This window comes from Thamnophis sirtalis, unplaced genomic scaffold (assembly GCF_051295495.1).
Source record: "Thamnophis sirtalis isolate CommonGarterSnake01/CBP01778 unplaced genomic scaffold, rThaSir2_p1.2 scaffold_4, whole genome shotgun sequence".
In the NCBI taxonomy this organism is placed as follows: Eukaryota; Metazoa; Chordata; class Lepidosauria; order Squamata; family Natricidae; genus Thamnophis; species Thamnophis sirtalis.
The window spans coordinates 130692159-130716400 of record NW_028261384.1 but is presented as its reverse complement, the minus strand read 5'-3'; the positions used below and the strand labels follow the sequence as shown (position 1 = coordinate 130716400).

General features: G+C 46.4%; 2 protein-coding genes across 2 annotated transcripts in view; one reads left to right on the top strand and one right to left on the bottom strand.

Annotated features, from left to right (window-relative positions):
• CLDN15 (claudin 15) overlaps positions 1–9378 on the top strand; it is a 20058-nt gene extending 10680 nt beyond the window's left edge. Inside the window, exons 3-5 of the mRNA XM_087714162.1 lie at positions 3130–3211; positions 4245–4355; positions 5893–9378. Coding sequence (XP_087570288.1) covers positions 3130–3211; positions 4245–4355; positions 5893–6016 — 317 coding nt within the window. The 3' untranslated portion in view covers positions 6017–9378. The remainder of the gene's footprint in view (positions 1–3129; positions 3212–4244; positions 4356–5892) is intronic.
• Positions 9379–14225: 4847 nt separating this feature from the next.
• Positions 14226–24242, bottom strand: part of LOC148046603 (dnaJ homolog subfamily C member 3-like) — a 33485-nt gene continuing 23468 nt past the window's right edge. The window contains exons 9-12 of the mRNA XM_087714160.1: positions 23853–23973; positions 19753–19885; positions 17397–17545; positions 14226–15997 (exon numbers count right to left, since the gene is read on the bottom strand). Coding sequence (XP_087570286.1) covers positions 15855–15997; positions 17397–17545; positions 19753–19885; positions 23853–23973 — 546 coding nt within the window. The 3' untranslated portion in view covers positions 14226–15854. The remainder of the gene's footprint in view (positions 15998–17396; positions 17546–19752; positions 19886–23852; positions 23974–24242) is intronic.

Here is a 24242-nt window from a genome sequence, read left to right as displayed (position 1 = left end):
ACAGAATAGAATAGAAAATATGGAATAGAATAGAATAGAATGGAATAGAATAGAAAATATGGAATGGAATAGAATAGAAAAGAATAGAAAATATGGAATGGAATGGAATAGAACAGAATAGAATAGAAAATATGGAATGGAATGGAATAGAAAATATGGAATGGAATAGAATAGAATAGAAAATATGGAATGGAATAGAAAGGAATGGAATAGAATAGAAAATGTGGAATGGAATGGGATAGAATAGAACAGAACAGAATAGAATAGAAAATATGGAATAGAATAGAATGGAATAGAATAGAAAATATGGAATGGAATAGAATAGAATAGAAAAGAATAGAAAATATGGAATGGAATAGAATGGAATAGAATAGAATAGAAAATATGGAATGGAATGGAATAGAATGGAATAGAAAATATGGAATGGAATGCAGTAGAATAGAATAGAAAATATGGAATGGAATAGAACAGAACAGAACAGAATAGAAAAGAATAGAAAATATGGAATGGAATAGAATCGAATAGAAAATATGGAATGGAATGGAATAGAATCGAATAGAAAATATGGAATGGAATGGAATAGAATAGAATAGAAAATATGGAATGGAATAGAAAGTAATGGACTAGAATAGAAAATGTGGAATGGAATGGGATAGAACAGAACAGAATAGAATAGAAAATATGGAATAGAATAGAATGGAATAGAATAGAATGGAATGGAATAGAATAGAAAATATGGAATGGAATAGAATAGAATAGAATAGAAAATATGGAATGGAATGAAATTGAATAGAATGGAATAGACAGAATTGGAAGGGACCTTGGAGGTCTTCCAGTCCATCCCCCTCATCAAGCAGGAGACCCTATACCATATCAGACCAGTGATTGTCCATTCTCTTCTTAAAACCTCCAGTGATGAAGCACCCACAACTTCTGACGGCCATCTGTTCTACTGGTTAATTGTTCTCCCTGTTAGGAAGTTTTTTTTTCTTAATTCCAGGTTGCTTCTCTCTTTGATTAGTTTCCACCCATTGTTTCTTGTCGTGGCCCTCAGATGCTTTGGAGAATAATTTGACCCCCTCTTCTTTGTCGCAGCCTCTCAAATACTGAAATACTGCTATCATGTCACTCCTAATTCTTCTTTTCTTTAGGCTAGCCAAATCCAAACCCTGCAGCCATTCTCCATATGTTTTAGTCTCCAGGCATTTAATCACCCAGATGATGATTTTTGCATCCAGTTTTGGTTACCCCATGATAAAAAAAGATGTTGAGATTATGCAAAGTATATAGAGTGTTGTCTCGTCGCCACAATGCTTCTTGTGATTCTTTCTTCCTTGATCCAATCTGTGTATTACTTGATTCAGTTTGCATAGCCGCACATTTGTGAGTCTTCTTCCATAGTCTTCATATTCTTCATATTGAGTCTGTTATCTGCACCTCTATAACTATCTGGTTTGGCTCTGCAACCCAACAAGGCAGACACAGATTTCAACGGATAATTACAACTGCAGAAAAAACAATTGCTACCAATCTGCCTTCCACTGAGGACCTGTATAACACATGAGTTAAAAAGAGGGCTGTGAAAATATCTACAGACCTCACATCCTGGGTATAAAATCTTTCAACTTCTATCTTCAAAATGGCACTATAGGGCACTACACACCAGAACAACTAGACACAAGGACAGTTTTTCCCCAAACGCCATCACTCTGCTAAACAAATAATTCCCTCACCACTTTCAAAATATTACTAAAATTGTATCACTATTATCCTTCTCATCTTTCCTAGTACCTATCTCTTCCTACTTATGACTATAACCATGTTTCTTGTATCTTTACAATTCAGTTCCACCCCAAATCCGCGAAGCCCTTATCCGCGGAGACATAAGCGCGAAGACTAATTCGCGACGTTGGAAGCGCTAAGGAAAAACGCGACCCTACCGCGATGACATAATCGCGGAGGGCAAATCCGCGCATTCCCAAGCACTCAGTACCCTAAACCTAACCCTAAACCTAACCCTAAACCTAAACCTAACCCTAAACCTAACCCTAAAACAAACCCCTAAACCTAATCCTAACCCTTACCTTAATTGAAATCGGCTTTCTGCTGCGGCGCCGTTTTATAGCGCCCTTCTTTTGCCGCGCTGTTGTCGCGGCGGTGATGACATGTGGTGATGACGTCGCGGCTTTAGCGACGCAATTTTATCACCGCTATTTTGACGAGCGCGGTTTTGTCGTGCCACGTTACAATTCATATTGTTTTACTTTTTTCCTGGTATGATTTGATTTCTTATTAGTAACCTTTGACTATCACTAAGGGTTCTAACTTATGATTCTTGATGAATGTATTCTATTTTATTTTTCTTTATGTACACTGACAGCATATGCACCAAAGACAAATTCCTTGCCTACAGTGGTGGGATTCAATTTTTTTTTACTACTGGTTCTGTGGGCTTGGCTTGGTGGGCGTGGCGTGGCTTGGTGGGCGTGGTGTGGCGTGGCTTGGTGGGTGTGGTGTGGCTTGGTGGGCGTGGCATGGCTTGGTGGGCATGGCATGGCTTGGTGGGTGAGGCAGGGGAAGGATACTGCAAAATCCCCATTTCCTCCCGATCAGCTGAGACTCAGGAGGCAGAGAATAGATGGGGCGGGGCCAGCCAGAGGTGGTATTTACTGGTTCTCTGAACTACTCAAAATTTCCGCTGCCAGTTCTACAGAACCTGTCAGAACCTGCTGAATTTCACCTCTGCTTTGCCCCCAAAGGCCCCCTTCTAGAGTAAAGGAGAAGAAGGCGATAAGCTCATCCATGTTACCTGGATCTGTCATGACCTTTTTAGCGGCTACAATATCAATGATTTTTTTCCTGCTGAATACCACCTCTGCTTGTATGCCCAATCACACTTGGCAAATCTATTCTGTTCTGTTCTGTTCTGTTCTGTTCTATTCTATTCTATTCTATTCTATTCTATTCTATTCCATTCCATTCTAAATGAAGGCATTGTCCTTCTCTTTGGATGATCCCTTGGTCCTCCAGCTATCGGGTTTTCAAAAGAGCAGATCACGTCCATCCACTCCAGGGTTCCACCCAAAAACTATTTCTCACCCCAAATATCTTTTTATTTTTCCTATTCAGGTCTCTGCGGGATGGTGACCGTTTCATGGTATGCCTTCAATATCACCCGGGATTTTTTTAACCCGCTCTTTGTTGGGACAAAGTAAGTATCCAATACGTGGATCCATATTCTTTTTCTCTCTCAGAGTAGCCTGGGGGTCTAAGGTTGAGAAGAAAGAAAATGGCAGGACAGATAGATTGATTTATATTTTATAGATTTATATTTTATTGATAGCCTGCCTTTGAGCAGACTACTGATGAAAATGCTCGCCTCCCAATCAGGAGGTTGAAAGTTCTGTCCTAGATAAGTAGCAGAGTAGAATAGAATAGAATTAGGATTAGAATAGAAAAGAAAATATGGAACAGAAAGCAAAATATGCAATAGAATAGAACAGAATAGAATAGAATAGAATTAGAATAGAAACAGAAACAGATGAAGAGAATAAGAATAGAATAGAATTAGAATTAGAATAGAATAGAAAATATGGAATAGAAAAGAAAATATGGAATAGAATAGAATAGAAAGCAAAATATGGAATAGAATTATAATAGAATAGAATAGAATTAGAATAGAAACAGAAACAGATGAAGAGAATAAGAATAGAATAGAATAGAATTAGAATAGAATAGAAACTATGGAATAGAATAGAATAGAAACTATGGAATAGAATAGAATAGAAAATATGGAATAGAATAGAATAGAAAATATGCAATAGAATAGAACAGAATAGAATAGAATAGAAAGCAAAATATGGAATAGAATTATAATAGAATAGAATAGAATTAGATTGGAAACAGAAACAGATGAAGATAATAAGAATAGAATAGAATAGAGTGATTGGACACACAAGGAATTTGTCTCTGGTGCATCAGAGTATAAATACAAACAACAAAGTAGTAAGTCACAGATCATAAATCATAAGATACAATCATAAATCAAGAGGCAAACAACAATTGGCTCATATTTAATTGGTTGTTGCTCGCTAGGGGACTTTTGAACCAATCCTTCTGACTCAGCTCACCCTTCCTGATAGACAGGGGTTAAAACCCCTCGCATAGATCCAGAAAAGTGAATTGTCAATGCATCAATCAATCAACCAGTCCACTAATCAGTTGTACCCCTTTTGTTTATTCAGATACGAAATTGGGCCTGCCCTGTATTTAGGCTGGAGTTCTTCCTTGCTAGTGATCATCGGAGGCTGTTTTCTGTTCAGTTCCTGTCGGAACAACTCATCCCAGGACAACAGGTGAGAAAGAGAGAGACGCGCTGGTGTGCCAAATACAGGTTGTCCTTGATTTATGACCAGGAGTCGAGCTCAACATTTCTGTGGTTAAGAGCCGAGGTGGCGCAGTGGTTAGAGTGTAGTACTGCAGCCACTTCAGCTGACTGTTATCTGCAGTTCAGTGGTTCAAATCTCACCGGTTCAAGGTTGACTCAGCCTTCCATCCTTCCGAGGTGGGTGAAATGAGGACCCAGACTGTGGGGGGCGATATGCTGACTCTGTAAACCGCTTAGAGAGGGCTGAAAGCCCTATGAAGCGGTATATAAGTCTAACTAACTGCTAAGTGGATTTTGCCCCAACTTACCACCTCTCTTGCCGCAGTTTGTTAAGTGAATCCCTGGAGTTAAGTTAGTGCTTCCCTGTTGACTTTTTGTTCTGACGCAAAGCCGACAAATCTTCTGAAGTTAACTCGAAGATTACTTTATTAGGAGTTCCGGCAGCCCCAGCAAAAATTTTCTCTCTCACCGCAGGCTAACAAGTCCGGCAGGCCGGGAGATGAATAATTGTCTGCCGCATCTATTCATCTACGCCCTCTGCCTTTTAACTCCAGAGCTAGGGTGGGATTTCACTAGCAGCGGTGACTCTTCTGTCCCAAGGACCGGCCTATGGATTTCCACTGCTCTCCTCTCCTCTGCCTTTTGCACATCCTTGCGTCAGGCACTGGATCCAGCTGTTCCTCCTCGTCCTCATCAGCCACCTCCAGCCCTGGGGGCTGTTGACTCTCCATTTGAGGGCTGACGGGCAACCCAGGCTCCGCCTCTGTCTCACTCCAACATCCCCATTCCCTCTTCCTAATTGGAGTTCTCAGGTTGCATCTTGGTTCCGGTCTCCAGAGGCCCTGCGGAACCTGGAGTGGGTGAAAACAGGCCTACCAGAACAGTGGTGGGTTCCGGATCCCATTGCAACCGGTACGGTGCAAGGGGGCCAGGCGCCCACCACATGAATGGGCACAGCACACGCATGCATACTTACCGCCTGTGACACCCCAGCTGCTCAGCGGAGTGTCGCACGGGCGCTGTATGCTCTGTGCGCATGTGCGGAAGCTCCAAAAACTTCAAATGTCGGTAAGGAGTGTGGGCGGGCCCTCCGGAGCACCGTACCAGAATGGTACCTGGTGCTCCCAGCAGGCACTGGTAATGCCCGTATTGGGACATACCGGTCATAACCAGAAGTACCAGAAGTCAAGAAATGGGCCTGTTTCTGACCTCTGGAGACTGGGGAAGGCCGTTTTCACCTCCCTGGAGGTTTGAGGAAAGCCTCCGGAGCCTGGGCAGGGCAACCCCCCCCCCCACACACCTTGGTGCAGAAAGCCAACTAGGCCACGGCCACCTAGTAACCGGGCAGAGAACCGATTGCTTAAATTTTTTCAATCCCACCCTTGTCAGTGCTGTTGTAACTTTGAATGGTCACTAAATGAAGATGTTGTAAGTCAAGAACCCCCTGTAATTCTCTGAAATCTTATTGAATCCAAACACTGACCTCTTTCCTCTTCTACTCCTAGCTACACGTATCCTTACAAAGCCCCGAAAGGCGGCACGTCGGCTCACAACCCCTCAGTCTCTCGTCCCCGCAGAGAGTCCAATGCTAGCAGTAACGGCCAGTATGGTAAGAACGCCTATGTTTAACCTGAGAGATGGTGGATCAGGACCATTCCCATCGTTTTTGGATGCTTCCCTGCGAAACCCAGAAGGCCACAAAGACTCTTCCAAAAAACACCCGTACCAAGGGAGAACTTTTTAAAAAATCCTTCGGTTTGGACTTTCTTACATCGTGAGGATGACCCTGAATCTAGAGATGGACAGAAGGCATGTTTCCGGATCTGATCCTGGCCAATGCCACATTGGGCAAATTTATTTATTGCCGAGAAGTGTATAACGGACTTTTAATACACATCTATATATGTATCTGTATAGGTATTCAGCAAGAATGGAGATTGCTTCTCAAGATTTTTTGATGCCGGTTGTTCAGAAGAATCGATGTGGCCAATGAGAGGGACTGAAACTCAAGATAAATCACCTCCTGTGGTTTGTCATTCAAGGGGACTTAAGTGTGTGTGGAGCAGTGGTGGGTTTCAAATTTTTTTAGAACCTCTTCTGTAGGTGTGGCCTACTTTGTGGGAGTGGCTGGCCGGCCATGTGACCAGGTGGGAGTGGCTAGCTGGCCATGTGACTTGAGTGGGAGTGGCTTGCCAGTCATGTGACTGGTGGGTGTGGATGTGGTGAAACTCACTTAACAACGCTCTTGCTTAACAACCAAAATGTTGGCTCAGAAACTCTGGCATTTGAAGCACGCAAGTCTTAAAGCTGTCAAGTTACAAGACCCTTGCACCCCTAACCCTTTAGGAAAAAAAAAAACCAAGGGTGTTCAACTTGAGAGCTTTAAGACTTGTGGACTTCAACTCCCAGAATTCCTCCTCCAGTCATGTTGGCTCAGGAACTCTGGTATTGAAGTGTGCAAGTCTTAAAGCTCTCAAGTTACAAGACCCTTGCACCCCTAACCAGTGGTGGGATTCAAATAAATTACCAACCAGTTCTCTGCCCTAATGACCAGCTGGGTAGGCGGGGCTCAGTGGTCATGTGATCCTGTGGGTGTGGCCAAGTCAATGTCACTCAGGTCAATGGGCACTTCGCCTTAGTTGTTACAATGGTAATAAGGGTTAACTGGACAGGCAGTTTCTGTAAGCAGGGCAATAAAGATTAGGCTAGAAACAACACCAGAATGTTTCCTTCCTGCCTTCCTTACAGGATTAGCCCTGGAAAGTGGGGGAAAAACAAAATGAGACTTCTTCCAACAACCGGTTCTCCGAACTGCTTAGAAAGTTACCAACCTGTTCTCCCGAATAGGATCGAACTGGCTGAATCCCACCACTGGTGTGGGGGACAACTGATCTGCACTGGGTGGACATCACAACTGGAGACCTATTCATAGTTCAAAATGCTAGGATCATGATGGCGAACCGATGGCACAGGTGTCAAGCAGAGCCCTCTTTACAAGCCCGTGAACCATTGCCACAGCTCAGCTCCACTGCACATGTGTGCGTGCTTCCCACCGGCCAGCTGATTTTCAGGCCTCTGCCATGCAGAGACACACGAGCATGCGCAGGGAGGGTGGGGTGTGTGTCATACCAGTTGTGGGATTCAGCCGGTTCGCACCACTGCGGGAGAACCGGTTGTTAACTTTCTGAGCAGTTTGGTTGTTGGGAGAAATTATTACGGCAGAGAACCGGTTGTTAAATTATTTGAATCCCACCACTGGGTCGTGCGGACATTCACAGGGAGGCAGGAGAGGAACACGGGAGTGCGGCATACCCGTGCGGCCTGCTTTTGGTCCCAGGAGGCTGGAAGGAGGCGTACTAGGCCCAAAACGGGCATGGGGGTATGTGTCACGCGCATGCACAGGAGGGCGGGGTACACGGGGTGGTGTCGCATTATTGGGGCGCGCTGTCATGCGTGTGCTCTCAGCACACGCGACGACACGAAGCTCAGCCATCACTGTGCTAGGATATTCTTAATATAGTGTGGAGATTGAACCTCCCGAATAGGGTGTATAATACATTTTCCCTCCAGTCAACACTCCTAACTGCTGGCAGATGCTAAATTGTGCGCAAGTGTGTGTATGCGTGAAACCGTTTTGGGGGAAGATGGAAGTTAACCATTGGATCAAATGACACCTTTATTACAATTGCCTAAATATATATATATATATATCCTTAGCATTGAAGCCAAGCATCCGGGAAGATTTTGGAGAAAAAGCATGCCGTGTTCACAATCCCTAGCAGCTTTTATGTCGTGTGGACTTCGGTTCCCAGACTGGGGAATTCTGGGAGTTGAAAGTCCACACATTTTCAGGTGGCCAGGGTTGAGACGCATTGGGTTAAGGCTTATTCTGATTAATCGTCTTTTGCGAATTGACTGTCCTGGGTTGGAGAGCTTCAACCTAGGGATATTCTAGTAACTCACCTCTCCCCAAAGCAGTGTTCAGGATGGAGTTTAACAGCCGGCCATCTGCTTCCTCCATGCCTCTAGAGAGCTGGTTTGAGATCTTTACCGTGTTTCCCCGAAAATAAGACAGGGTCTTATTTTCTTTTGACCCCCAAAATAAGTGCTTGGCCTTATTTTCGGGGAGGGCTTATTTTTGAGGTGCAGGAGGCGGTAAGCGTGGCCACCTCATGGCTGCTGCTGTGTTGCAATATTTTCAGGGAGGGCTTATTTTGGGGGGAGGGCTTATTTTAGTGCATGCGCTCAAAAGCCCAATTGGGCTTATTATCCGGGGGGTGTCTTATTCTTGGGGAAACGGTAGAAAAAAATGGACCTGGGTAATTGCTTTCTGTTTCTTCAAGAACCAGGGTGTCTAACACAAGGCCCGTGGGCCACATCTGGCCCGCGATGTGGTTGGATCCAGCACGTGGGGCCGCCCTAGAAAATTTGAGATGCTGGCATTGCTTTGGCCTGGTCTACCCAGTTTGAAGAGAAACATGCCAGCAGTTTGGGGAGTGGCGTCAAGCTGGCCACACCCACCCACTTGGTCATGCCCAGTGAAGTGGCATCAAGCTGGCCATGCCCACCCAGTCAGCCACGTCCCCGGGACCTCCCGAAGTCAACCACAGCCTTGATGTGACCCTCAATGAAATTGAGTGTTGATGCCCCTGTTCAAGGCCCCCCTGGTACAGCCAACAGAAAGAGGGGCTCCTTCCCATTCCGAGATCTGACAGACTTTCAAATACTTCATCGGCTTTGGTTTCTCAACCCTTACAACTTAAGACATGGGGACTTCCACCTCCCAGAATTCCCTACCCAGAGGGATTCTGGGAATTGAAGTCCACCCATCTTCCGCAACTGCAGAGTTTGAGAAACGCTAGTGTATAGGATTCAACCTTTCAATTATGAGGTGTACAACTCAATTTTATTGTCCTATGTTTTTAAAAAAAAGAAAAAAGTAAACATGTCTGTGACCTGTTTTATATAAAGACACACTGTTTGCGACTGAAGTACCCAATGTGAGTTGTCGTCTTTGGAACTTCAACATGGAAAGTCGGAAAGGGTGGGAAAGGAGGCCGGGGAATTAATCTTACTGAATTAAATGATCTAAACCAAGGGTGACAAACTCAAGGCCCGGTGGCCAGCTCTGGCCCGTGGGGCCACCCTGGAAATAACGAAGGACTGTCCCACATCCGGAATTCTGGAACTTCCGGGAGGCCCATTTTTCGCCTTCCCAGAACCTCCTCATGGTTACACCCCTGCACTTACCTGGCATGCAAAATGGGCCGCCTGGAGACTCCTGGGAGGGGTGGGATGGAGTGGATGTGGCCAGCCAGTCCTTGCAACTGCTAGTTCAATGAACCGGATGTAAAATTAGCATCTGGTTTGCCCGAACCAGTCCGAACAGGCTGAATCTCACACCTGCATGTGGCCCTCAATGAAATCGAGTTTGACACCCCTGATCTAACCAGCTGGGTGGAGCACATGTGCATTTCAATCTCATCTTTGGTTTGAGCCCAGCCGTATCACATTTAGAGCATTTATAGCATTTGACAGCACTAAGCACTAATCAAGAGTGCTTGACAGCACGAAGTGGTTTACAAAGCCACCTATTGCTCCCAACAATCTGGATCCTCGTTTTACCAACTTTGGAAGGATGGAAGGCTGAATTAGCCTTAAATTGAACTCCTGGCTGCGTTCAATACTTACTGCATTTCTAACCACAGCTCTTGCAATTCAGCGTTCGTAAAAGTATTTTACTAAATCCACATACTTCTTGTTCGCACGTAAAACTGTCCTGGTTGAGGATTTGAACTAGGGAGTGGCGAGACCCGAGTTCTAGTCTATCATTAGCTAGAGAAGACCCCAGTCTGGCTTTAGATCGGTCACACTGACCAGTTCAATCTGAAACTGGTCTGCCCAATCTATACTTGGGTTTGTTATGGGAAGAAGATCAGAAGAGACAACACAGCCTTGAATTCTGAAACACAAGCCAGGATGTAAATTTAATCTCTTGTCGCTGACTTGGCTTAGGACCATATTTGGGGCCAGGATTCATTGCTAAGCCAAGGTAGCTGCACAGAGATTCGAACCTGATTTTACAACTGTTTTGGCCATGGTTCTAAAGTGAACCACTGCAGTCGTTAAGTGAATCACATGGTTAAACCAATCCAGCTTCCCCATTGACTTTGCTTGCTGGAAACAGGTTGGGAAATGAGAGTCATATAACGCCAGGACACTGCAATCGTCATAAATACAGGTAGTACTTGACTTACAGCAGTTCATTTAATGACCATTTGAAGTTATGGTACAGAAAAGTGTCTTATGGCCATTGTTTGCACTTATGACTGCTGCAGCCGCCCCAGGATCACAGGAGGAAAATTCAGATCCTTGCCAACTGACTTCTATTAATGACGGCTTCAGTGTCCTGGGGTAATGTTGCGATAAGTTAAGTTATCGGGGAAGCCAGATTCACTTAACAATGCTGTTACTCGCTTAACAACTGCAGTGAACACCGCGGTGGCAAGAAAATTCGTAAAATACGGGGAGGAGAAAAAGCTCCCTTAACAAATGTCTCACTTAGCCACAGAAATTTTGGGCTCAATAGTGGTCGCTAAATCGAGGACTCCCTGTACTTGCTGGGGGCCAAATGCATGGATTTTGATTATGTGAATGTGGGGATCAGAGGTGGTATTCAACCCGTTCGGCCAAACTGGTAGTGAACACATCATGAGTGGGGGTGGACCAGTGGTGGGTTTCAATTTTTTTTAGAACCTCTTCTGTAGGTGTGGTCTGCTTTGTGGGAGTGGCTTGCCGGCCATGTGACTGGGTAGGAGTGGCTTGCCAGCCATGTGACTGGGTGGGCATGGCCAGCTTGTAAAATGTGGTGAAACTCAACAATGCTCTTGCTTAGCAACTAAAATGTTGGCTCAGAAACTCTGGCATTTGAAGCACGCAAGTCTTAAAGCTGTCAAGTTACAAGACCCTTGCACCCCTAACCCTTTAGAAAAAAACCCCCCCAGGGGTGTTCAAACTTGAAAGCTTTAAGACTTGTGGACTTCAACTCCCAGAATTCCTCGTCTTGCTCTTCATCTTGATGATGTGCGGATGGGCGGGGGGAGGGAGCTGGAACCGGTTCTAAACGTCACTGTAGATTTGTGGAACCTATATAAGAGGTTAGAACTGGCAGGAACCCACCCCTGGGGTGGACCCACCCCGCCTAGCCCTGCCCCGTCCACCTGCTCTGGCTCTATGCCGTCCTATTTAGGCACGTTTTCAAGCCAAAGCACCTGTGCAGAAGGCCAAGTGCATGCGTGTGAGCGAGTATGCACACTCACATTTGCAACCTGGTAGGTAAAGTAAGTGAATACCACTCCTGGTAAGGATGCTACAAGAGCTATGTGAGGGCTAGTGGCAAGTCACTTTTTTCCCATGCTGCTGTGACTTTCTCTCCAGATCTCCCACTTATAGGACACCTAGGATAGGGGTCGGCAACCTTAAACACTCAAAGAGCCACACAGGTCATAACTGCAAGCCCCCCCCAATCCAATTCTGGAGCCAACTGGAAGTCCCGTTTCCACACCATAGAGTCTCCTCCTAGTGCGGCGTCCTTTTTCCTCTACCTGTCCTAACAGAAAGCCTTTTGTGGAGCTGACTGGAAAACCCACCCCTTAAAATGGAGTCCTCCCCTCCTCAAACTGGATGCTCCTCTCAAATTTGTGGTGCTGACTGGCGACAGGGAGCCGCAGCAGAGGAATGAAAGAGCCATATGCGGCTCCAGAGCCACAGGTTGCTGACCCCTGACCTAGGATAGATCTTTTACATCTTTTCTATTCTGCTCTATGGAGGGGAGAGTTGGTCTCTGACAGAAAGCCACTTGATGGGCCTAGAACAGTGATGGCGAACCTTTTTTGGCTCGCATGCCAAAAGCGGGGGGAGCGCAGGGGGGTTGTTCATGGGCATGCCACACCCATGCTTTGCATACCCCAGCGCACATGCACGCACAACCAGCGCTCCCCCCCATTTTTGGCATGCTTTTTCGCTCTCCCCAGGCTCCAGAGGCTTTATAGAAGACTGGGGAGGGCAAAAACAGCCTCCCCTGTCCCCCCCCCCCCGGAGGCCCTCCAAAGGCTTCAGGAGCTTCCCCAAAGGCTCTGGAGGACGAAAAACGCCCCTACAGACAAACTGGAAGTGACTTCCGGTTTGCTCGTAGGGCCGGTTTTAGCCCTCCGGAGCCTTCAGGAGGCCTCCCTGAAGGCTCCAGAGGGCAAAAAACTAGTCTTCCAGCGCATGCATACACAACAATCAGCTGGCCAGTGTGCACGCTCACACCACGGAATGGAAGACCAGCTGTTCAAGTTTCCGGCACTGCCACATGCACAAAGGCCAGCTGATCGCCACATACGCATGCACACCAAAAACCCGAAAGAGGTACAGGCGACACCACGCGCGCCAGACAACATGGTGCCACATGCCATAGCATTTCAGACAAGTGGTCATCCAATCTCTTCTTGAAACCTCCACCGATGGAGCTCCCCAACTCCTGAAGGCAGGCTGGCCCACTGATTCCTTGTTATGTCAGGACATTTCTCCTTAGTTCTAGGTTGTTTCGTTTCCATCCGTGGCTTCTTATTCTGCCTTCCGGTGCTTCGGGGTGGAGGATGGGTCACAAGTGGGGTCTCCCTTTTAGGATATGTGTAAAACATTCCGAGCTGGAACAAAACAGTTAGATTTTCACGGGTGTAGGTATGCTGGTCTTGTTGTATTCAGGTTTTTTCCCTTGTAAGATTGAGATTGTTTTAGCAACATTTCGGCGAGGTCTCACTTGCCATCCTCAGGCTGGTGTTTTCAGCTTAAAGTGTGATCGGAGCTGCCGTCTTTCTATAAATCTTGGTGGGGGTGTGTGGAGTGCTGGCGTTGTTTCAGTAAGTGGATTGATTGGCTGTGTGGCTGTATCATGATTGGTAGATTGGTGCTGATTGGTGCTGGCTGTGTGTCCGTTGTTGTTTTGTGTTGTAACGGCTGGGTGGTGGGTGGGGCTTGTTTGTTGACCAGGGCTGGTTTCCAGATGTCTGGCAGGCGAGAGGCATCGTCACGTTTATCGTCACCCACCATCCAGGCTGTTACAATACAAAACAACAATGGACACACAGCAAGCACCAATCTACCAATCATGATACAGTCACACAGCCAATCAATCCACTTACTGAAATAACGCCAGAACTCCACACACCCCACCAAGATTTATAGAAAGACGGCAGCGCCGATCACGCTTTAAGTCGAAAACACCAGCCTGAGGATGGCGAGTGAGACCTTGCCAAAACGTTGCCAAGACAATCTCAATCTTACACCAGATGACTTACTTTCTGGAGACAAAGACTGTGGAGGTACGACATTGCTAACACCCCTCGGGGTGTCTGTTGTTAAGATGCAGCCTGTTGTGCCTTTATATGGCTTCTACCATACTGCCGCAAAATGGCTTCTACTGTATAGCGGAGTGGAGTTCCCATGGTAACGTCTTCACAGTACTCAAGGGGGCTCCCTCTGGTAAGGGGGTAAATCCAACATTAGAAATTACATTTGACCAGGACATTTCCCCCTCTTATAAATAAATACTGGGGTAACGCCTGGCTATCGGCTAGTGATTAATAAAGCAAAAAAGCAAATATAATCCTCTTGCCCATTTTTGTGTGTGGACTGAGTGGTGGATAACATTCAAACCCTAACTTGGATGGCTTTAGAAAGCAAAAACAGGCAACAGGAGGCATATTCCTATGTCGTATTTTTTCCCCACTGGATGAGACTCTCAACGGATGGCGTGTTCTCTCGGAATAAGTACACTTGAAACACTTTGGGAGAACGTTCCAAATTGATCTATTTCACTCAGAACTGGAAACAAAAACATGTCTTGTTTTACGCACAGCCTTACTACCCCCTCCGTACTCCAGGCTCACCCAACTGCACCCAGTTTAAAACGCTGAATTTCAACCTGGAGTTAAAATGTATTTTAGTTGTTCTTGTTTTTTCTCCTTCTGGCTCAGAAGGGCCCGAGAAGCCAATTACGCTGAACCTTCAGCCTTCTTAACTCAGCACTTTCAGTCCCTTCCTCAACCTTTGCTCCAGCAAAATGCTAAAGGTTGGGCGGGAGGGAAGGGGGGAAGGGAGGGGATAAAATAATCAATTATTTCTGCAATACGAAACTTTTAATCTTGACACTTTCTCGGTAAAGACAGGACATTAATACCTCTCCTTAATCTCTCCCCCCACTTTCTCCTGGACTCCGATGATAACAACTTGAAGCAGACCAGGCTTTATGTAATGACTGTACTAGATAAAAATAGAAGAGGAGGAGGAGGAGGGAAAAAAATGAAATTTTAACTAACTGTAGAAAATGAAGGCGTTCACGGTTAGTGGTAGAGCTGTTGGATTATGCCTGAAAAATATTAAATCTGGGTACAGAGGGGAGGGTATCAATTTTTTGTCTCCGAATCCATACTGTTCTTCGTGTCCTCCTCCAGTATTTGGAAGTAGGAGGAAATGTGCAAAACCAACATTCACCCATAAAGAATACCATCCAGAAAGGCTCAAAAGCAACCAAAACCAACCTTATTTTTCTTCCCTTTTTCCAGTCTCACGCAGGGGGGGGGGGTGTTTCCTTCCAAGGTTGAACAGACCTTGCCCCGAAAAAGTTTGTCTCTCCTCCCTCTTCCGCCCCCCCCAACTCCTTCCCCTACCAGAGAGATGGCACAAAAACACAATTCTTGGCATCTCCCATTGGCATCAGTTACTGAAACCGTCCCATGGCCTCCAAAGTCAAACGTGTCCGGCCAAGCTTTCCTTTGGGAAGGTGAACTCAAAACGGCATGCTTTCCTTTTAAAGAGAGAGAGAGAGAGGGAGGGAGGGAGGGAGGGAGGAGAGATAGAGAGAGATAGAGATAGATAGATAGATAGATAGATAGAGAGAGAGAGAGAGAGAGAGAGAGAGAGAGAGAAAGAGAAAGGAAAAGAAAAAAAGAGGACAAACCTTCCCTTTGCTGGGATTTAAAAATGAACGGTTTCCGTGGCAAAAGACGGTGGATCATAGGAATGGCAGAGCTTCCTTGGGTCTTGCAGGCGCAAAAAAACTTTCGAGATGCTTAGATGGAGCTCAACCTAACTTTGAACATGTCCCTAAGAAAGGCGGGATTCACTGACGGGATTAAGGCTCTGCATGCATCGTCCATCCCCTTTTCCCAGTCACTGTTTCGTGGGAATTGCAGCTTAGAAGCGAGAGCTCGCCATCTTCCTCGTGGTCCTGATTACTATCTCGAGGAACAAAACTTCCAGTCATCTGAAAAGGGATACTTGAATATATAAATTAAGGAAACTAACCTCCCCCCCCCCCCCCGGTTCCATTTGCGTAGGAGTTATGGTCCTCTTTGTGCATCAACTCGCTGGCCAAGGTGTTGCATTGGTCTTTGGGAGGCGGGTGGGGGGCTCAGGCAGATTAATTAAAATGAAACTTAAAATGAAAGTTCCCGGAGCCGAAGGGGTTAAATTCGGATGCCCACTGGTGCTGATGTCCCGATCCTCCTTGCTGATTCTCCGGATCTAAAGGATCCTCGCCAGAGTCGAATTTCTGTCGCATTTCTGGAAGGCAGGGAGGAAATAAAAGAAAAAAAAGAATTGGAAAAAGGGACCTTGGAGGTCTCCTAGTCCAACCCCCCAAACCTGCTCAAGCAGGAGACCCTACGCTGTTACAGACAAGGGGTTGTCTAATCGTGTTCTGACCTAGGCTTCCCAAGATCGTGAAGCAGACTCCTCGTCCTGATAAAACCTCTTTTATTTAGCTGAAAGGGAATTCCTCTCCAGCAAAGTCCCGGCAACAGTCTTTCAAGAGATTTCACAAGCACAGACCTTTATCAGGCTTGGAGAGCTGCCAGGCTGATATCTTCCAAGCACCATGCTGTAGCAGCAATTACTTGGCAAGAAGTAAGGAACAGTTCTTCACCCTAATGAAGTGAACTAATTGTCTCCTGCAAACTCCATTCCCCTTTGCTCCTCTTTATTCCCTATGGGAGGGGCCCTTCACCATCCACCTGCACCTTTACTCCCGAGTTGGCCCCTTATTCCGTAACTGTTCCCTTCTCCTGGCAGCACTGCGCATGCGCACATCGGGAACAGGCTCCAGCTGTTCTTCTGCCCCACTTATCTCCGACTCCGAAGGCAGCTGAAAACTGTCAAACGGCCTTGGCCCCAGATCCTTTCCCAGACTCCAGGACTAGCCCATGTTCCTCCCCAACCTCCTCACCATCTGATTCTGCCACCAGCTCTGCTGGCGGGCCACAAAACATCGCTCCTTAGAAACCTCCAGTGATGGAGCACCCAACAATAAACCAACTAAGAAGACGTTAGGGGTGAGTGGGAAGACCAGTTGCCAGGAGATGGTCTTAGTTTGGTATCGTCATCCCTCACAGGAAAACCAGACAGGAAATCCGAGCAGATTCTACTTTGTTGTAAGACTACATCAGGGATGTCAAACTCAAGGGCCATAGGACGAATCTGACCTGTGGGGGTGCTCTGATCTAGCCCACCGGGCCACCCAGGAAACAGTGAAGAACTGGCCTGTGGGTCTCTACCAACAAAAATGGAGTTCAGGAGAGCTGTGTACAGCCTTCCCGAGCTCCATTTTTGCTGGCAGAGAGTTGCAGGAGGCCGTCGCCGAGGAAAACAGAGCTCGGGAGCTCGTTTTCACTGGCAGAGCGCTCGGGCTGCCACAGGCGCTCCTGACACGAGAGACTTCGGGTTGGCCATGCCCCTTGCCCACGCCTACCGGTTCTGTGGGCGTGGCTTGGTAGGTGTGGCAGGGGTAGGATAGTGCAAAATCCCCATCCCTCCCCACTCCTGGGGGAAGGGTATTGCAAAATCTCCATTCTCACCCCATTCTGGGACCAGCCGGAGTTGGTATTTGCCGGTTCTCCAAACTACTCAAAATTTCCACTACTGATTCTCCAGAACCTGTCAGAACCGATAAGCTCATTCCTGTTACCTGGATCTGTCAGGACCTCTTTAGCAGCTGCAATATCAATGAATTTTTTCTCGGCTTCCTTTTTCTCATCTTCCGACTGGAAATTGTCGGGGTGCCACTGCTGAGCCAGCTTTCGGTATGCTTTGATGATCTCCTGCTTGTTGGCGTTCCTGGGGAGGGGGTGTGGGGCAGGAGAAAGAGGCCTGTTTAGGATAGGATAGATCTGAAGCATCACCTCTTGGGGGCCAAAAATTAGCTCCATGTTATGACTCATACCCAAGGGAAGCTCCATTTGTCATTTTTCTGCTGGTGGGAATTGTTCTGATCCAGCCTTAGCAGAATCAAGAAACAGACTCCTGGTCACCAAAACCCCCTCTTTCTTGTGAATTAATTGGCTTCACCCACCGAAATGTCCAGGCAACAGTCCTTCAAGAAGTTAACTGCAGTGACAGACCTTATCAGTTCCCTGCGATAACTGCAAGAAGGCCGTTGAGCTCCCAGATGAAAAACTATCAAATTAAGTTCTGGCAAGCAGACTTTGTGGCACGAAACAACATGAGCAAGATCTTCAGAAAGACGAACTGTTGTCTCCTGCGATAATCGCTCCCCATTCCTTCTATTTATTCCCCAGCCAGGGAGGGGCCATTCAGTGTCTCCGTGTGCTTTGCTTCTCGAGTCCGCTCCTTGTCCTCTGTTGCTCACCTCTTCTAACTGCTCTGCGCATAAGTGCATCTGGAACAGGCCCCAACTGTTCTTCCGCCTCACTCATATCAGCCTCCAAAGGCAGCCTGCCTCTCTGGTGGCTGGGAAGTGTCCGAGGGCCCTGGCTCTATCTCTGCATCGGACACAGAGCATCCATAAGAGGCTTCCCCAGACTCCAGCACCGGCCCAGGTTCCTCCCCAACCTCCTCATTTTCTGTGTCTTCCACCAGCTCCGCGGGCAGCTTGTAGGCCACCACAGGAATATGAAGGGCAGGGAGAATAGCAGATTGCGGGAGGTACAATAAAAAGCAGCAACCAAAATTATTCTTTTTGTCTACAGTTATGTCCGCAATGCTATAATTATTGGAGATTTATATCCATACACATAGGTACTATTATTTTTAAGAACATTTCCATATAGAGTGTAGAGCCCAGGCGGTGTTATTCCCCCTCCCCCCCTTCTCACTTAATATATAAAGATAATCCAAGATGGGGAACTTAGGGTGCTTCCAGAAGTTGTGATCTACAATTCCCGGCAGCCAGCAGGGTCACAAATAGAGGATTTGGGGAATTGTAGTTCAGCAGTGGGGGCAGGTGCAATGGCTCAGCCGGTAAAGATGCTGAACTTGTGAACCCTGGCAGCCAAGGTTCAAGACCCGAGTGTCACACGATGGGTTGAGCTCCTGCCCACTTAGCAGTTCGAAAGCAGCAAATGCGAGTAGATAAATAGGTACCACTTCGGCGGGAAGGAAACAGCATTCTATGCATGTCGGCGTATATTCATGCTGCCACATGACCACAGAAGTATCTTCAGACGATGCTGGCTCTCTCGGCTAAGAAACAGAGATGAGCACTGCCCCTTAAATTCTAACACGACTGGACGGGGGAAATCTTTACCTTTAGTTCAGAAGTATTTGAGAAGTTCTCATGGGACTCCACAATTCTAAATCATAATGTGGTCCATTTCTTTGGGTCTATATTTGAACCTACAAAGCGGGACGCGGTGACTAAGATGCGATCAGTGGCTAAGATGCGATCAGAAAAGGTGGGTGGTTCGAATCCCTAGCGCCGCGTAACGGAGTAAGCTCCCGTTACTTTTCCCGGCTTCTGCCAACCTAGCAGTTCGAAAGCACATAAAAAAAATGCAAGTAGAAAAATAGGAACCACCTTTGGTGGGAAGGTAACAGTGTTCCGTGCGCCTTCGGCGTTTAATCATGCCGGGAACATGACCACGGAGATGTGGAGGCGGCGTTCGGGGCTCTTCGGCTTTGAAACGGATATGAGCACTGCCCTCTAGAGTCGGGGATGACTAGCATATCTGCGCGAGGGGAAGCTTTACCTTTTTACCTTGAACCTACCAATTATGGCTTGGGTGAGAACAAGCTATTATGGCTTAGTCAACACGCTATGGCTTGGCTGAATGTGCTGTTCGTTCAGGCCAGATAGCGTTGTTAATGTCAATTGATTATTATTTTTTTCCCTTGTAGAAAGAAACTTTGAGGTGACAAAAGTGCAGCAGAGCTCTTCTGGCTTCCCAAAATCATTAAACCAGGACTTCAACCTTCATGGTTATAGTACAGTGCAGCTTTTAATGTTCTATTACAGGGGAATTCCTCTCAGCAGTTTTAATCCTGGATTGTGAAAGATGCCGGATACCAGAGATGAACCTGCTTACCTCTGAATTCCGAGAATTTTGTAATAGTTCCTCTTCTTGGACTGCTTCAGCAGTTTCTGCGCTCTCTCGAGCCCGTCTTTTAATTCCTCATTTTCAGCATCAAATTCTTTCGCTTCTTGATAATCTTCAATGGCTGGAGATTTTTTAAAAAGAAGGCCAGTTTTAATTCTTTCAACGTGGAAGCTTCCTCCCCTGTCAGCTTTGACTCTTCAAAGACTTTCATTGTTCTGACCAAGACTCCCCAAGAGCATGAAACAAACTTCTTGTCCCGGCAAAAAACCCTTTTATTAATTTACAGTGAATTCTGCTCATTCACAGCCTGCAAAGTCTTTCAAGGGAGGATGTGCAGTCACGGGCCTTATCTGGCTTGGAGAGCTGCCAGGCCGATATCTGCAAAACTTGGCAAGGAGTCTCAGAAAGTCACTAACCAATTAAGCGAACTAATTGTCTCTTGCAAACTCCACTCCCCTTCCGCTCCTCTTTTATTTCCTCTGGGAGGGGCCATTCATCATCCACCTGTGGCCTTACTCCCAAGTCGGCCCCTGTTCTTTAGCTGTTCCCTTTGTCTGGCAACTCTGTGCATGCGCACATTGGGAACGGGCTCCAGCTGTTCGTCTGCCTCATTGATGTCTGACTCTGAAGGCAGCTGCTAACTGGCATACGGCTCTGGCCCCCTCTCTGCCTCTGACACAGAGCCCTCATCAGAGCCTTCCCCAGACTCCATGTTCCTCCCCAATCTCCTCACTGTCTGAATCTGTGTTGGGGCATTCACAACTTCTGGAGGCAAGCTGTTCCACTGATTAATTTTTCTAACTGTCAGGAAATTTCTCCTCAGTTCTAAGTTGCTTCTCTCCTTGATTAGTTTCCACCCATTGCTTCTTGTTCTACCCTCAGGTGCCTTGGAGAATAGTTTGACTCCCTCTTCTTTGTGGCAGCCCCTGAGATATTGGAAGACTGCTATCATGTCTCCCCTAGTCCTTCTTTTCATTAAACTAGACATATGCAGTTCCTGCAACCGTTCCTCATGTTTTAGTCTCCAGTCCTCTAATCCTCTTTGTTGCTCTTCTCTGCACTCTTTCTAGAGACTCTTTAGACACAGTGTTAATCCCATGGGATCCATTTTAGGTACTTTAAGTTCAGGGCACCATCCCAAAAAGGCTTCCCCCCCCCTACTTCCCCCATGGCAATTGAACTTTATGGGTTTTTTTTTTCTTTGAAAACATTTTTAAGCTCCTTAGACGAGAAGAAAAATGTTTTCAAAGGTTAAAAACCAAGAATGTTCAGCTGCCTCTTGAAGAAAAAAAACCCCATCTTTGGGACAACCATGGCCTGGATGACTTCAGAAACTCCACTGACGTTGAAGGCAAATATTTTACTCCTTAACCTCCCAAATGTGAAAAAAAATGAAAGAAAGAGGACTGGAGTGTACACCTATCCATCTGGTGTGTGTCCGTGTGTGTGTGTGTCCGTGTGTGTGTGTGTGTGTGAGAGAGAGAGAGAGGGTGGGGGTGGGAGAGAAAGAGAGACTCTAGAGGAATTGCTACTGAGCCTCATCTCTCTCCCCTAACTACATAAAAAAAAATCTGAAGTAGAATTAGGTGTACAATTGTAGCACAATATAACAGAAGAATAGAATAGAATAGAATAGAAGAGTTGGAAGGAACCTTGGAGGTCTTCTAGTCCAACCCCGTTTAAGCAGGAAACCTTACACCACTTCAGACAAATAGGTTATACAACATCTTCTTTAAAACTTCCAGTGTGGGAGCATTCACAATTTCTGGAGGTAAGTTGTTCCACTGATCGATTGTTCTAACTGTCAGGACATTCCTCCTTAGTTCTAAGTTGCTTTTCTCCTTGATTAGTTTCCACCCATTGCTTCTTGTCCTGCCCTCAGGGGCTTTGGAGAATAGCTTGACTCCCTCTTCTTTGTGGCAGCCCCTGAAATATGGGAAGACTGCTATCATGTCTCCCCTAGCCCTTCTTTTCACTAAACTAGACATACCCAGTTCCTACAACCCTTCTTTATACATTTTAGCCTCCAGCCCCCTAAACATCTTTATTGTTCTTTTCTGCCCTGTTTTCTTGAGTCTCAATATCTTTTTTTATATCATGACAAGCAAAACTGGATGCAGTATTCCAAGTGTGGCCTTACCAAGGCATTATAAAGTGGTATTAACACTTTACGTGATCTTGAGATTCCATTTGGGGAATTGTTCTGTGTGGGGTCGCATTTTTCTCCCTGCTGATAATGAACTGTTGGGTTTAAAAAAAAATACTCCCAGGTTTGAGGCGTTTGGAATCGCATTTCTTTCCCCCTGGATGAGATTTTTAGGCGGGCTGGAAATGAACAAGCGGGCTCGCTTCGCATGGCTTCTGTATTTTGCGTTCAGAAAGTGGTTCGACTGGGACGAGAAGGTTTGCCAAGAAACGTAAAGGTAAAAAGCCAGAAAACCAGTTTGGCGTAGCGGTTAAGGCAGCAGGCTAGGAACTGGGAGTTCTAGTCCTGCTTAAGGCACGAAGCCAGTTGAGCGACCTTGGACTAGTTGTACACTCCAAGGAAGGAAGGAAAAGACCGTGGGACATCATTTCGGGAAAAGCCTTGCCAAAAACCCTAGTCTTCGTAAGTGAGGGAGAGTCAGGTAAAACGCTCCTTCTGGGCCGGAGACTGAGGTTAATCTGGGAGGTCAGTGGAGGATTGGAGGTGTGGCCTCAAGATTTACCTCAGTCTCCAGGGAAAAAGGGCTGTGTTAGTACCCATGTGTGACTCCTCCCACGCCTCACTTTGGAAACCAGCAGGGACTCATCTAGGCCAGGGGTGTCACCTCAAGGCCCATGGGCCGGATCCAGCCTTAGATGTGGCCTGCGCGGCCAGCCTGGAAATAGCAGAGGGCTGGCCCGTGGTGTCTCTACTAGAAAAAACGGGACACCCCCTCGCTCCCCGGCCTGTTTTTAGCCTAAATGGCCTCCTGCAGTACTCTGCCAGCCCAAATGGGCTGCAGGGGGAGGGTCCCATTTTCGCTGGCAATGACTATCAAAAGAAGCTAAAAACAAAACAAAAGGAGAACTGTTTCTCCTTTTCCATTGGAGCATGCAAGAAGGGCCAGGAAAGGAGAAAGGGAAAGAGGAAAGACCAAGGAAAAGATGGGAAGAGAGCAAGGAAGGAAAAAGAAGGAAAGAGAAGAAGAAGAAAGAAGAATGAAGAGGGAAGGGAAAAGAAGAGAAGGAAGGAAGATTATAATGAGAGATGGTTGGTCTCAGGGAATTCCTGCCTTAGCACTTGGCCACCACAGGTGCCGCCCTTGACACGAGTCCCGCGCCATGCCTGTCAGGAATATAACTCTAACGGTTGGGTTGGCAATATATAAACCATGTAACAATGTTGTACCTGTTTCTTTAAAGCATACTGTAAAATGTGATTGGTTGCTGCTTTTCCTCAATCGGCCATAAGAGAGAGCCGGAATGACTGTTAGCTCTCTGTTCCTTAGATGCTGGGTTGATCTGATCTGAGTGTTTTGGAAGCTGGCTGTTAGAAAGTGCCGTGAGCTATTGTAAGTTTTGCAACTGTTAGCAAACTTTGAATGCTGAACTGATTATATGATACTGGACTATGTTATTTGGATTATCCCTTAACTGAAAGGCATTGATGACTGACTGTCTTATCCGTGTATGACTTGGACTGTTTGATGGACTCTGATACCTCTATTTCCATGAAAGTAAAAACCTATTTAAACTGCAGTGTCTCTGTATGCTGGTTTGTGTGTTCTCCAACACAACTCTAACAACACTTCTCTGAACATACTCGCTCTCCCAACGGGGAGTTTACCTAACAATGCTCACCATCACCCCCGACCATGCCTACGCCCCCCCCCCCATGTCCTCCCCACGGCCCTCTGAGGTCAAACACAACCCTAATATGGCCCTCAATGCAATTGAGTTTGACATGCCTGGGGTAGGCAGTTTCTGAGAGTTAAACATGACTGAACGGAAGAAGAAAAAAAAAAGTAAATAAGCGAATTCGTTAACCCCGGGATGGAAGGAGGAAGAAATGAATCGGATGAGTCTCCCTAACGTAGCGGCCATGAGCTTTCTCGGATACTGACCTTTCTCAAATTCTTCGTTAAGGATGAAGGCCTCTGCTCGGTCACGCAGGATGAAGATATTTCTGGGATCAAGCTGATGGGCTTCGCTGCAGAGATCTATTGCTTCGGCAGTCCGTTTGCTCTGCAACAGAGAGTAAAGTGGGTTTTTTTTAAAAAAAAAATCAGGGCAACCTGGCCTATACCCAAATATAGGACGGAGCATACGGCTTCTGCTTTCACCTTTTGGGCCCAACCCAGGAGCCTTCCTTCGCAGGCTGTCACTTTTGCGACAAGCTATTTTTGGGTGCGTTGCATTTATATTTTAACGAATAAAGAAATAAAAAGGAGACTAGTATAGATCCATTTCAGGCTAGGGTTTAACCCTGTCCAACATCTTCTTAAAGGCTTCCA